Source organism: Psammomys obesus, unplaced genomic scaffold (assembly GCF_907164565.1).
Source record: "Psammomys obesus unplaced genomic scaffold, mPsaObe1.curated_primary_1811, whole genome shotgun sequence".
In the NCBI taxonomy this organism is placed as follows: Eukaryota; Metazoa; Chordata; class Mammalia; order Rodentia; family Muridae; genus Psammomys; species Psammomys obesus.
In genome coordinates this window covers 7,770,513-7,785,669 of record NW_026591711.1, presented here as the reverse complement: position 1 = coordinate 7,785,669, position 15,157 = coordinate 7,770,513, and the positions used below count along the sequence as shown (strand labels likewise).

Below are 15,157 nucleotides of genomic sequence, written 5' to 3'. Positions count from 1 at the left end.
GGTGGCTTACCCCGTAAGGACACTTGTAAACAAGCCTGATGACCCAAGTTTGATCCCCAGAACCCACATGGTAGAAGGAGAGAAACAACTCCTGCAGGTTGCCCTCTGACCTCCATACATGCATGTGTGCACTGCACAGTCATGTACACATATGTATATATGATATATACATATATATGTATATATATACATGATAAATAAATATTAAAAAATTTTAAGCAAAAACAAATTAAAGAGAACAAAAACAAAGACACTATACATTGTTTTCATAGACTGGAAGACCTAATCTCATTAAAACACTTGTAACCACCCAAGTGACCTACAGAGCCAAGGCAATTCCTATCAAATTCTTATTGGCATTTTTTAGAAGGAGAAAAATATCTGAAAATTCTAAAGACTCAAATAGTGCCAATAATCCTATGAAAGAAGTGCAAATATAGAACCCTCTAGCTTCTGATCTTTAACTATAAAAGACTATGGTAATGAAAACAGTGTGCCCGATTTAAATTACAGCCAATGAAACGGAATAAAGAGCTCAGAAATGAACTCTTTCATACGTGATCAAGAGGTCGTTGATAAGACCACACGGTGGTGACATGCTAGGCCCCAATAAGTCATGCCAGAGAATACGGATATCTAATTTGCCTTATGCCATCAAATACAAAGCATATTAATGACATAAACTTAAGATCCAAAGCTACAAGACTCCTAGAACAAAACATGAAGCCCTAGGTTCACACCCATCATCCCAGCAATGGGGATGTTGATCCAGGAAGATAAGGAATTAGAGGCCAGCTTAGGCTTCATCCTTAAACTCCATCTCAAAAAGCACAAGGAAAAATCTCTTAACATTGGATTTTACAATGGTTGCTTAGATAGCTCCAAAAGCACAGGCTGGCAAAGCAAAAACAAACAAGTGGTATTGTGTCAGACTTTCAAAATCCTCACAGTGAAGGAAATAACTAACAGAGTGGAAAGAGCCTACAGAAGAGTAGGAAATATACAGACTCATATGTTTGGACACTTAGTCCTTAGCTAGTAATGCAACTTGGGAAAGTTACAGAACCTCTGGGATATGAGGCCCAGCAAGTAAAGCCACTAGAGGTTACAGCCACTTCCAGTTCTGGCCTATGTTCCCTACTTTCTGATCAATGAGGTATAAACAGCTGCATTGCAAGCTCTAGCTGCCGCAGACCAAGCTGTTCCAGCACCATGTCCTGCCATGATGGACCAAACCCTGTAAACTACATGCCAAAATTATCCTTTCCTTCATTAAGTTGCTTCTGTCAGGTATTTTGTCATGGGGACAAGAAAAATAACCAATACACCACATAAGGAATTTCTAAGATATCTAAAAAGTCTTATAATTCAACAATAGAATGAACCAACTAAAAAAAAAATAAGCAAACTACTTGAATATATATTTCTTCAAAGAAGAAATACAAATAAATAACCAAGGAGCATGTGAAAAGATGTTCAATATTTCTAAGTACCAGGAAAATATGGCACTTTCCACCTGCAAGCCTTCCTCTAGTAAATGTATGGGCAAACATACTCATTCCCAAGGGGACAATTCAGGCCTCAGTGAGTAAAAATGTCTACCAGTAGCCAATCACTGGCCTTAATTTCCTTACCTGTCATTCTGACTAAGAAAAATGAATAAAAGCCTGTTCTAAGTCCTGTGCTCTCCGTATGGTAACCACTAACCATATGTAGCTAGGAATGTGCTACGGTATTGCGAACCAGGATCTAACCCAGAGCCTAACATGGGTTGCAAGTAGCTTGGGTTCCCCATTCTGCTGTGATCTACACAAGTGGACCCTAGGACTCCTCTCCAGAATGCAAAGAACGTCTCCACTACCCTAGAGAGTTCAAGACCCGCTGGACCTTCTCAATGGCTTGGTTTGGGGTAGGAGGAAAGATTCATAGACAGCACTGAAAGCCAAACCAAAGAGCCAGAGATAAGGCCTTCCCCAAGGGGCTGAACACAGTCAGGGCATGAAGCCACAGTAACCTAAACCCTACCCTTTCCCATCAGGCTTTTACATAGAGATGAGGGGACAGATAGCAAATCCTCTGGAAGCCAGGCCAGACAACTTCAGATAAAATCTCCATAGGTAGCCCTCTCCTGCTCAGGGCTATGGTGGCACCACTACCCACTTTCCGTAACCTCTAACTCTGCCTGCTTTCTTTGAAACTCTGCCCATTCCTACCCCCTCTACTGCCATTTCTCCCTCCTCAGGCCTGAACCCTAAGCTGACTTCAGAGTCTCTGCAGCTAACAAACTCAGGCTTAAATTCCAGCTCTGACTTCTCTAGGCCTCCTCAGTTTCCTCATCTACACACAGAATTAAAGAGGCTGGAAAGATGTTTCAGGAGTTAAAAGTGCTTGTTTTTCTTCTAGGAGGCCAGGGTTTGGTTCCCAACATCGACACTGGGCAGCTCACAACTGCCTATAACCCCTGTCCCAGCGGATCAAACACTCTCTTCTAGCCTCCATGCACCCACACATACATGCTCATGAGCAGAGATACACTCACATACAAATTTTTTAAACAAAATGAATTCAATGTACCTATCTATACAAAAACAATAGCAATATGACCTCAGGTCAGGAAGGAAGGCCATTAAAAAAACATAGAAACCCCGCACAGGAAAAATGAAAAGAAATCGTTGGTACATCTAGAGTTAGAGGAGGTAAGACAAAAATATCCTAGAGATCCACTGCTTACCAACATGCATGTAACTGTAATTGACACTACTACATACTACATCAGTGTAGATGAGCAAGTGGAGAAACACAAACTTTGTGCAGATGTAAACCGCTGCAGCTACTATGCAAAAAAGACTTTAATCCAACAATTTAACTCAGAAGTACATGAAGACCCAAGAATCTTATTTATACAAAAGAATTAAAAACAGATCCTCACAGAGCTATCTGCACAGACATATTCCCTGCAGCCCAAGAAACGGAAGTAATCTAAATGTCTATCAGCTGACAAGAGGGGGAAATAGACAAAATGAAGAAAATAAACAAAATAAAAGAAATCCTATAGTATGCTATGTATTACCTATGTACCTTCAGGATACTACATTAAGAGAAATGAACTAGCCCCGAAAGATAAACACTACACATATGATTCCACAAAGTACATGAGCCAGACATGATAGCACACGACTTTATAATCCCAGTACCTGATCAGCTAAGACAGGAAGACCCCAAGTTTAAGGCCAGTCTGGGCTACCTAGTGAGCTCCAGTGCTGCCTGAGCTATACTGTGAGACCCTGTTTGAAAAATAACACACACACACACACACACACACACACACACACACACAATTAAACCCATAGAAAGAAAAGTAAAATATGGTTACCAGGAAACAGCGGTGCAAGGAAAATGGGGAGGGACTGATGGTGAATATACAGTTACAAGAGTTTAAGAAAACAAAAAGAAAAAAAGCCCTAGTGATCCATTGCATACCAACATGCATGTAACTCACACTACTACTACATACTTTGAAATGGTTACAATGGTAAGTTTTATTTTTTTAAAGAACAATAGCAAAGGGGCTGTTTTGCACAGGTACATATATGGATGCAGCACAAGGAACAGTGTGGCAGCCCGGGGCTGAGAAGGAGGTGCCTTTATTATGCTGCAAAATAAAGTTAACACTTAAGAAAGCGGAAAGTGAGACCTAGCCAGAAAGTAACTCAGAAGTAGAGGGCTTGCCTGGCACACAGGAAGCCCTGGACTCAATCTTCAACACCACAAGATCTGCTTGATGGCTCATACCCGTCATCCCAACCCTCAGGAGGATCAGAAATCAAGGCCAGCAAGTTTGAGACCCTATCTCAAAAAAAAAAAAAAAAAAAAAAAAAAACCCGATAGATCCAGCCATGACACTCTTGCTGGAGAAAAGTAAAACGCACCATATCCACCTCAGTAAACTGTCTACATAGAAGTACACAATATTTTGCAACATATTACTTAGCATAAATAAGCACTTGGCATTCCTGCTCTTAGAGTGTAAATAATAGGCTGCACCTCTGAACAAAGGTTTAAGTGGGGTCACAGCAAGAAAGAACATCTGAAGGAACAGATGGCAAGCTGGGTGGGCCGGTGCGTGCCTGTAATCTAAGCACTGGAAAACCGAGGGAGGAAGACTGAAACCATCCTGGGCTGCATGGCTAGACCCTACCTCCAAAAAAAAAAAAAAAAATTAACAAAAGTAAATAAAAGACGAATGGAACGATGGCGCAGTGGTTAAGAGCCCATACTGCTGTTGCAGAGGACCCAGTTGGGTGGCTCACAACCATCTGTAATTCCAGGGAATCTGACACTGGCCTCCCTGGGTACCCAAAAGTGCATGCTTATATCCAAACACATACATATAATCTAAAATGAAACAAATAAAAGAGCAATAGTAAAATGAGTCCATAAAGTCACCCAGACTTTCCCCTTCAAAGGATTAAAGGAACAATAAAAATGGCCAAACCATCCCAGGAATGGCAACAAAACTTGGGGAAATTGAAAGCAAATAGAGAACAGAGTGGATTTTAATGGGAAGACAGATCCAAGAGCGTGTAACACAGGATGTGGTCAAGGTCCCATCGGGGGGAACCTGGAAAGGCGGGAGCATGACAGATGAAAATCCACAGTGCAGTAAGGGACCACCTGCCCAGAAGCCCCTTCTCAAATCCTCAGAAGCTAGGCAGTAGAATTTTAAGTTTTAAAATTACCTAACCAGTGCATATACATCACTATTATTTATTTGCTGTGCTTGAAATTGAATCCATGGCCTCCTAAACCTCTCCTCCTTGCAGGGTGGCTCCCCCCCACCTCGTGAAATTCCTCCACTGAGAATGGATCCAGGGACAGAAAGAGGACAGGCAAGGTCTGACTTTCCTAACCCCCACTCTCTGCACCATACACTCCCAGAGGTGGCTAGGCTTACCAGACGCTTTGTGTAATTGAATCCATGGCATAATTTTTTTAATGTGCATGAGTGTTTTCCCTGCGTGTATATCTGTCTACCACCCATGTACCTGATGCCTATGAATTCGAGAAGAAGCATCAGATCACCTAGAATTACAAAGGGTTGTAAGGCCTTTGTAAGGCCTGGGTAAGGCCTGTGGGTTCCAGAAATAGAGGCCGGGTCCTCTGAAAGAGCAGCAGTGCTCTTCACCATTGAGACATTTCTTCAGCGCAATGCCTCACATTTCTATCATTGAGCTACGACCCCAGCCTCTATTACGTGTCCTATTAATTACTTTAAATTAATTGATGGAGCTAGAGAGAAGAAGGCTCAGTGATTAAGAGCATTTGCTACTCTATCTGAGCAGAGGACTTGGGTTTGGTCCCCTCTACCCACATGGTGGCTCACAACTTGCTTATAACTCTAGTTCCAGGGGACCCAATCCTCTCTGCTAACCTCCACAAGCCTCTGAATGCACATGGTTCTCGAACACTGAGGCACATTCACAGACACATAAAAATAAAACAATAAATACTTTTAAACACTAAAATTCAGTGGCATATGCTTATACTGGTCTTGCTGAAACCATTCTTATCTCAGATCCAGAGACAAAAGAAAAACGCCATCCCTAGGCAGAAAATTCTCCTCTCAGTTCTATTATACACATCAACTAGGAGAAAGGAAAAAAAAAAAAAAAGTCAGCTGGCTTTAAATTCTAGTTTAAGAGTCCGTTTGGACCATTAAAAACCTAAGGACAATGTTTCTGAACACTATAAAGATGACCCCAGCCACAACAGTGAGTGGCACAAAGACCTCTTGAACCCATGAATTTGCACCAAACATGGGCAACACTGGAAGATCAACAGGCCATGCATGGTGGCAAAAACTTGTAATCCCCATGTTTAAGAGACCGAGACAGGAAGATGTCAAATTTGAGCCCAGCCCTATCTCAAAAATGACACACACACCAAAAAAAAGGATATCTAAGGCTGTCGTGCAGAAAGTACACAAGAAGAAGCCCTGGATTCGGGAGCCACCTTGGGAACGTACCTCCAGGTTAGCTCAGTTTCCCTGTGCCAAATGAAGGTGGCTGCCTCACCCGGGGTCTGCTTCTCATGACAACCATGGTCCCGACACAGGAGCCCTTAGGGAATGAAACTAAACCTCTCCTCCTTGCAGGGTGGCTCTCCCCCCAACCCCACCCCCGTGAAATTCCTCCACTGAGAATGGATCCAGGGACAGAAAGAGGACAGGCAAGGTCTGACTTTCCTACCTTCCACTCTCTGCACCATACACTCCCAGAGGTGGCTAGGCTTACCAGACGCTTTGTGCAAGAGTATTTCTCCCAGGCAGCCACGTCTACCAGCAGCTAATGGAACCTGGCAGGATAAAGACACCAGTAAATGATCTGGCAAGCTACCTGTCTGCTGCCCAGATGGAAAATGAAGAAAGGTTGTGAAGAAGGACGAGAAAGATGAAAAGGAGAGAATGAGCAGGCAAGGAGCTGGGATGATCTCCAGCACATTAAAATATTCAAAGGAAAAATTTCAAAGCAAAGTCAAGCTGTCACATTCCCGTTACAGAGTATTATTTTTAAGTAATTGCACAAATTAAGATGTTAGATTCCAAAAATTAAAAATTAAAAAAAAAAGATGTTAGGTTCCCATAGATAATTCTTAACAAGGGCTCAGTCAGAAAAATAGACACAAATCAAACCATTCATATGAATGTGCAGTAACCAGCAATACCCCATAGAGAGAATCAAAAATCTTCCCAGGATGGTGTGCTTTGTCAATGTGCCAATAGCCTCCAGGGACCCTCACAGGAAGTGCACTTTCCCTAAGTCAGAAGGAAGCCCAAGGCTCAAAGCTCACCAGCAGCACTCTAGCATCCCCATTCTTGCCACGGTACATTCACATTCTAAACACTGCCTGCCCTTGTGAGCATGCCCTGACTAGCTCTGCTTATCATTGTTCTCTCCCAGGCCACCCCAACACTATCCCTGGGGCTACCCAGCCCAGTGGCTCTTCTCTGAGGACCTAACCTACAGAAGGATGAGCTTGGGTACCAACTTAAACAGACTTCTATCAGTCAGGGGCAGAGCAGATGGCAGTCCTTTGTTCATCCTAGCTTGATGCCTGGCTTGGTGGCCAAAGCTGTCTTATGCCTAGGACTCATAGAGAGCAAATCAAATCCAATCCAGCCAGCACAGCAAAGAAGAAGGAAGACAGAGACCTGTGAACTGAAATGCCACCCACAGACCTACGCTCTTGCACATGGCACAGGGAGCCATGGCCTTCACCCTGGCCACAGAGAGCTAGGCTGTCTGACCACCTCATACTTACACATTGTGATGGCTTCAGGTGAAGGCTAGCCACATGACTGGCAGGCTCCTGGGTGACATCATCTCTCTGTGCTGCACAGTGTGGCGGCAAGCTGTCTATGGCCCACCTGTGCCATGTGCTGGAGAGCCAGAATCTGTCTGTCTCACACATCTGAGATTCTTCCAATAAATTCCCTATGCTCTCTGCTCTGGTCAGCTAGAATTGGTACTTTTCTCAACCATAACAAGGGCGTGGCTTTTTTGTTTTTTTATTCTGTTATATCCCAGCATTAGAAACTTAATTGAGTAATTATGCAAAATAAGTTTGCTACAAGACGAATCACTAGGGTTCCCTACTCATAGCCTATCCACTGAAGACCTCCTGAATTCTACTCCTTTACACAAAGACCTCTAATAGCTACCAGGGCTTCTGTGAAACAGCTCCTCCACATCTGGCCAGCTCTGGGTCTCCAGCCTCCTGATCCAACTATCAAGGACTTTTTTCCTGTTCCTTGAGCATGGCACTGTTCATGCCCAGGCTTTGCACACGTCTCTTTCTCTCTTAAGCACACTCTCTACATTGAAGAAATAAAATTCTATAAATGGTCAAGGCCTATCTCAAGCATCATGTCTTCCCCAAATCCCTCCCTAGCAGGCAGAAATCCCCTTGTCACTGGAACTGGCAGAGTCTGCCACTCAATTGGTAGTCTCTGCATGCCAGCCGACATATGTGAGACACGGAGGGTCTACCACGGAGTCCAGAAGCTAGTTATTATCAGGATGGCCAATGCCATCGCACCTTTCTGAGCCTAGTGCTTCGCCCCCACCTCAATCTTGCACGGCTCTATCTGTCTCTCACCAACTTCTATTTTGCTGCGTAACTTATAGAGTGTATATGTCCTTCTGGTAGAAAGGTGAGCTTCCTAAGGTCAGGGGTTCTGTTGTACCCACTGCTACATCTCCTGCACCCGGAAGAGTTGGTACTCGGTAAGTACTTGTTTAATGAATGAGTGAATGGGTGAGAGAATGAAAATGTAGTGAACTGAGCTCCACTGAACCTATGGTTCTTTTGAGCAATGGTTCTCAAAGTCCTATCTTCAAGACAGCTGGATCAGTAGGGAACTTGCTGCAAATACAAATTCTTCTTGGATACAAACCCCAGAGCCAACAAAATCAGAAACTGTGTAAGAATCTCTCTAGGGGACTTTGGCGCATTTCCTTTGAAAGCTAGAGCAGCACAAGTTGACCTACCAACCAAGGCATGCAGTGGGCACCCATCAATCAAATGCCGGCACCCTGCAGCTGTGCAGACAGATCTGAAGCTGTGAATAAAACAGTGAGAGGCACTTTTTGCCAAGATAATGGAAGTAAAAACATATTCAACTTTGGTCCCAGAAGGAAATCAAAGTCCCCAAACGTGCATTCCCCTTACTCTCAAGCCTAGAATTGTGATGGACCTCCTAAGATGAAACTGAGAAGGCTGGGCAGGAGCACCACAGCACCAGCAGGTGAAAGCTGCCATCTGCTTGCATCTGCAACAGTGGACACAGGAGCACATTAACAAGCCCACAGAGGTTCAGCAAAGACACATTCAAAGCAGTGGCCCAAGGCTGAAGGTCCAGTCATCTTGGTAATTGTGAATGTTTATATGCAGAAAAGGCCCGACTGTCTTCAAAGTGACTGACAGATGGTATGTACTTACTTATAAGTGGATTTTATTATATAGTACAGGATAAGCATACTACGAGGCACAGACCCAAAGAAGATAAGTAACATAAAGGATCCAAGGAGGATGCCTAAAACTCACTCAGAAGGAGAGAGAGAATAGACAGAAGTAATGGCTGAAGAGAGGGAACAAGGGAAGGGACACAGAGAGATAAGAGGGTGGAGATTGAACCTGGGGAGAGTGAGGGCAAGACGACAGAAGGCCTGTAGAGAAAAGAGAAACTGAGGGTGGGGGTATGTCTGTGACAGCTGGAGACCCAAGTCAGGGTAGGCTCCTGGGAGGATCTGAGGGGGACTCAAGCAGAGACTCCTACTAGCAGAGACCATAGAGACTGAAGAGGACACCCTGTAACTAGACTAGTCTACTAGCAGAAAGAAGGGAACACGAACCCACAAAAACTTTGACCCAAAATTGACCCTGCCTACAAGATGTGCAGGGATACAGATAGAACAGAGATTGAGGGAATGTCCAACCAATACCCGGCCCAACCAAAGACTCACCCTTTCAGGGAGTGCCAACCCCCGACACTATGAACGACACTCTGCTAAACTTACAGATAGGAGCCTGACAGAGTTGTCCTCCGAAAGGCTCTGCCCAGAAGCACCTCAAAAAAGATGTCTAGACTCACAGCCCAACATTGGGCGATGTGTAGAGAGTCCAGCTTTTTTTCCCCTGGCAAAATTGCCTTATCAGGTCACAGGGGAAGAGGACATGTTCATTCCTGACGCAACTTGATGAGTTGGGATGGATGGGAAAGGAAGCTCCCCTTTTCTGAAGGAGAAGGGGGAAAGTGGAGGGAGGGAGGAAAGGAGCATGGGACTGGGAGGAGAGGAGGGACTGGGCTACAACATGGATGTAAAGTGAATACAAAAATATTTTTTTAATGAAAAAAAGATACAGAAAAAAAAAAAGAAAACACAGAACAGCAATAATAAAAAACTCATGGCACAAGATACTCTTGGTGGCTTATGACTCTAGTCCGAGTACAAGTCCTCATTTTCTTTTCTTCTTTTAATAGTTACTTATTGTGGGTGTGGGCACATAAGTAAGTCATCAGGAGAGGCAGCAAGCACCTCACCCACTGAGCCATCTCATCAGCAGACAACTGCCACTTTCTTCTGGCAATGCCCCTCCCCCCAAGGCAGCCAAAAACCAAACTCCTAGATTTCTCCTCTCTACACATACTTTGCATAACTACCAAAGTTTCGGGCTGGTGAGATGCTGGTGAGATGCTGGTGAGATGCTGGCTCAATGGAAAAGTTAATACTACTCTTTAATCAGGCTTGGGTTTGATTCCCAGCACACAACTGCCTGTTAACTCCAACTTTCGGGGATCCAATACCTCTGGGCCTCTGAGGACACGTGCATATGCCCATATCCACACACAGACACATAGTTAAAAATAATAAAAATCTTTTTTTTTTCAGTAAAAAGAGAGAGAATATCAAACTCATATCCTAACATTCCACAAATTCCAAAGGAATAGAGACCTATGAAACAGCTACTCTGTGTCTTGCCTCTCCATTCAGTTTCCCATTGTCAACCACTTGTAAAAAAGGGCATCTGATCACTGAGTTCCAGGTCTCAAACTCTTTACTATCCTTTGACATGGTCCAAACCTCATAGACAGAATGCAAGATCCCTCCAAAGCTGGCTGGCTCCTGCTTGTTACACTGCTTGCTATAAATCTGCATAATTCTTTCAGGTAAAAGTTTTAAAGTCTTTTTAAATTTTTTTTAATCTTTACCTATAGCTTCCTCTTACTTCTCCTGCTTGTCACTGTTCCACTCTTACTTCACCTTTTTTTTAAATTTTTATTAATTACAGTTTATTCACTTTGTATCCCCCTCTAGCTCCCTCCCTCCTCCCCTCTCAACTCCATTTTCCCTCCCCTTCTCAACCCATGCCCCTCTCCCAGTCCACTGATAGGGGAGGTCTTCCTCCCCTTTCTTCTGATCCTAGTCTATCAGGTCTCATCAGGTGTGGCTGCATTGTCTTCCTCTGTGGCCTGGTAAGGCTGCCCCCCGCCCCACCTCAGGGGAAGGTGATCAAAAAGCAGGCCAACCAGTTCATATCAGAGACAGTCCCTGTTCCCATTACTATGGAATTCACTTGGACACTGAACTGCCATGGGCTACTTCTGTGCAGGGGTTCTAGGTTATCTCCATGATTGGTCCTTGGTTGGGTTATCAGTCTCAGAAAAGACCCTTGTGCCCAGATCCATGGTGGGAACTAGAAAAGATCATCCTGAGTGAGGTATCCCAGAAGAAGAAAGACACACAGGGTATATACTCACTCATAAGTGGATATTAGACATATGCTATAGGATAAACATACTAAAATCTGTACACCTAAAGAAGCTAAGCAAGAAGGAGGACTCTGGCTAAAATGCTCAATCCTCATTCAAAAAGGCAAATAGGATGGACATCAGAGGGAGAAAACAGGGAACAGGACAAGAGCCTGCCACAGAGGGCATCTGAAAGGCTCCACCCTGCAGGGTATCAAGGCAGATGCTGAGACTCATAACCAAACTTTGGACAGAGTGCAGGGAATCTTATGAAAGAAGTAGGAAACAAAAAGACCTGGAGAGAACAGGAACTACACAAGGAGCGCAACAGAACTTACTTCACCTCTTATTCAGACCACATCGACCAGACCTCGCTTCGGCAACACCATGCACCCACCTCCATACCCTACTACCAGCCATACCACCTCCCCAAACAACTCCCCCTCCTCCTCAGCTCCTCCCTGGGGCATTTTGCTCTTCCTTCAGTCTTACCCTTGCAATCTAGGAACTCAATCCTGACCACCCACCTCTTACACACACACAACATATAATTAAGGCTTCTATGTGAGTCCATTGCTTCTTGTATTTCTTCCACTGTATTTATGGGCAGACTATAGAACATAGATTATGGCCATAAACTGCCTGCATTAAAATTCACATATGACCACCTAATTCTAAGGTGTCTTGGGCAAGTCATTTGAATATTCTCAGCTGCAGTTTCTTTATCTATAATGAGATACCTTCCTCAACGTCTTGTGAGGGTACACGAATTCTTTTGGGATAAAAATGAAGACATGGGGTAAAACTGTCCTTTTGGGAGAGTGCAGGCTCTGCTGTTCTTATTGGGCCTGTCTCGCCATTTTGTAATAACTTACCTACGCAAAATGACAGGATCAGAGCCAAACGTCTGAGACTAGATCTCTTGAGGGTAGACAGTGCAAGGTAGTAGCAAGGTGCTCTTTCCACTGACCTATACTGCCTCACAGCGGCAGCCATCCCTAGAGAGTAGAACTTGTTCTAATGGGAATTGTTAATTACCTTCCGTTCAAGCAAAAAAAAAAAAAAAAAAAAAAAGATTCTGATTTTATAATGAAAGGAGCAAATCAAAGATATACAAATAGCCAATGAGCACTGAAGAGATGCTCGACATCTTTAGGGAAATGAAGATCACAGCCACAAGGATGGGTCGGCAATACCGCTCAGCGGGAAAGAGAACTGCCTAAATTCAACCTAAATTCAACCCCCAGGACACACACAGTGAAAGGAGAGAATTAACACCGGCATGCGGAGCTCTGACCTCCACATCTGCACCCCGGCATGCACAGGCATATGTAAGTGTGAATACACACAAACACATTCACACACCGTAAATAAATACATGAATGTAATTTGGGAATTGTCCGGGCGGGTTTGTTCTGTTTTGTTTCGCTTTCTGAGACAAGTCTCAAGATGCAGCCCTAACTGTCCTGGTACTCACTATGTAGACCAGGCTGGCCTCTGCCTCCCAATGCTGGGACAAAGGTATGTATCACCATGCCCAGAAAAACGGACTTTTTAAAAAGACAACTACTAAAAAATGTGAAAAAGAACATGAAGATATAGAAACACTGATGGAGGGAATGGCAGTTTACTGAATTATGGAAAACAATTCATAGTTTGGAGGTTCTGGGCCGCAAAAACTTATATATAAGTCCCATATGATTCAACAATTCTATTCCTAGGTATATCCAAACCAAATGAAATGTATGTTTAAAAAAATTGTATAATCATATAATCTATTTTTTTCAGGTTTTTTTTAACATATTATTTTTTATGGAGGGTGTGCCTTGACATTCGCGTGGAGGTGAGAGGTCAACTTGTGGGAATCATTTCTCCCCTTCTACTTTGTGAGCCCCACTGATTGAATTCAGGTCATCAAGCTTGACAGCATTTAACCGCTGAACCATCTCACCAGCCCTGTACATTCTAGGAGAACTGAATGCCATGGGAATACCTCAATAAGCTACAACTGAAACAACTCTATGACGAGGTCTCAGTATTAGAGGTTTGTCTAGAACGTTCAAAGTCCTGGGTTCAATCTCCCTATGCTTCCCAAAAAGTAATTAACACGAAGGATGACCATATCTAAGCACTTGCTTTGTGCCACACAGTACAGAGAAGCAAAATGGCTTTTACATACTCAATACCTAGAATTTCAAAAAAGACAAGGGTGGCTGCTCGTATTTGTACATAAGCCCACTCAGGTACATAGCAGAGGCTCAACTGTTCGCTGCCTGGTGGAGTGGTTCACCATGAAGGCACAGCATAGGGTTAGTAACAGCAGCCAGGGGCAGGAGTGAAGCTTAAGTGAGCTCAAGACTTGACAGGTTATGCAGGCAAGCCCCACGGGGCTGCTCCAGGCCATGTCTCCTGGAGTTTTTGTGAAGCCGAAGCGGAAGGCAAAAAGGACTTTACACACAGTCACTGCATTTGAATTTCCATAGCCTGAGTCCAACGTTTGCACAGGTATCACTAGTCTTGGTTACCTTGTTGGTTAATATATATATTATATGTTATATATTATATATTATTAAATGCATGAGCATTTAATATAATATAATTAATAAATTCATATATATATATATATGAAGGCAAGGTTCTTCTGGAAACTCACAAAAGATTTAAATGCGCTCATGCATATTTGTATACACACAAAACAGAACTGTGCCTAGCACTTCAACAGCTCATTACTGTGGCTACAATTATCAGTATCCTCCTCCTCCTAGCCAGTGCTACACTCCTAGCCAGTGCTACAGCTGGGCAGACCAGACAATCAAGGGATGAAACCCAGGGACCAGTCAGGAAGGATCCTCAAGAAGGAGGCGGGCGGCATCACCCACTCTTGGAGGTCTCGTAGAGTGGCCATTTTACATGACTGTGTGAAAGCATGTGCGGCTGAGCTGGGCTGAGAGGAAAGGAGATTGTCCGGACCCAACCTCAAGGTCCCACCTACCTACCGCTGCGGCCGCGGGAGGAAGAAAGCGGAATGGGGCAGGGGTAGGCTGGTGGAGGTCCCTAGGGAGTGAAGGGGGCACGGGGTACCTGGAGTCGAACTTCTGGCCGTCGAGAAAAGTTCCCACGTAGTGGTAGCGCACGAAGTCGCCGCTGCGCACCGTGCGCGGGCACTCATCAGGCACGAAGCTCCGCTCGATCTGCAGCTCCGAGCTCACAACCAGGCCCAACACGGGAGCCGCCTGCCCGGTCACCCAGAGCAGCAGCAGGAGCAGCGACCGGGGCCGCCAACCCCGGGCCCCGAATGCCATCGCGCGGCCTGGACAGGAGCGGCGAGGGGTAAGGCCGGGCGCGCCGCGGCGATGCAAACGTGGAAAGGTCTCCCGGCTCGCCCCGGGCCGCAGCGACCGCCCCCCGCCAGGCTGGGGAGGGGAGGAGCCGCGCTCAACTCGAGGGGCGTCGACCAGCCCGGATGCCGGAGCTTGGGAATTCCTCCGCCTTCCCTGCGAGCAGAAGACCTCTGTGACTGCCCCGCCCCATGCCTGAGCTCCGCAGGTCCCTGGAGACGCTTTGGAGACTCCTACGTGGCAGCGGGTCCGGTTTCCCCTTGCTGCTCTGAGAAAGGAAAGAAATTTAAGAGTCTTTTTAAAATATCAGTTACAGGATGTACACAGTAAACAGGCTGGAACCATCCCTCTGGATGCCTCTGAGTTGCTGTGAACTAACGTGATTAGTGAACGTTACTTCCTAAACATGTGACATCTTGGCTAGAGCGCCAGATCTCACAAGCTACCACTACTTAAATGAGTCTTCGATTTATTTAAATTGCGGAATATTAAAAGTAAATCACCAGGG

The 15,157-nt window shown here is 44.7% G+C and overlaps 1 protein-coding gene across 1 annotated transcript in view; it reads right to left on the bottom strand.

Moving 5' to 3' along the window:
- Nucleotides 1-14,825, bottom strand: part of Fkbp9 (FKBP prolyl isomerase 9) — a 51,277-nt gene extending 36,452 nt beyond the window's left edge. The window contains exon 1 of the mRNA XM_055611899.1: nt 14,393-14,825. Within this exon, the coding sequence (XP_055467874.1) occupies nt 14,393-14,613 (221 nt within the window). The 5' untranslated portion in view covers nt 14,614-14,825. The remainder of the gene's footprint in view (nt 1-14,392) is intronic.
- Nucleotides 14,826-15,157: the final 332 nt, after the last annotated feature.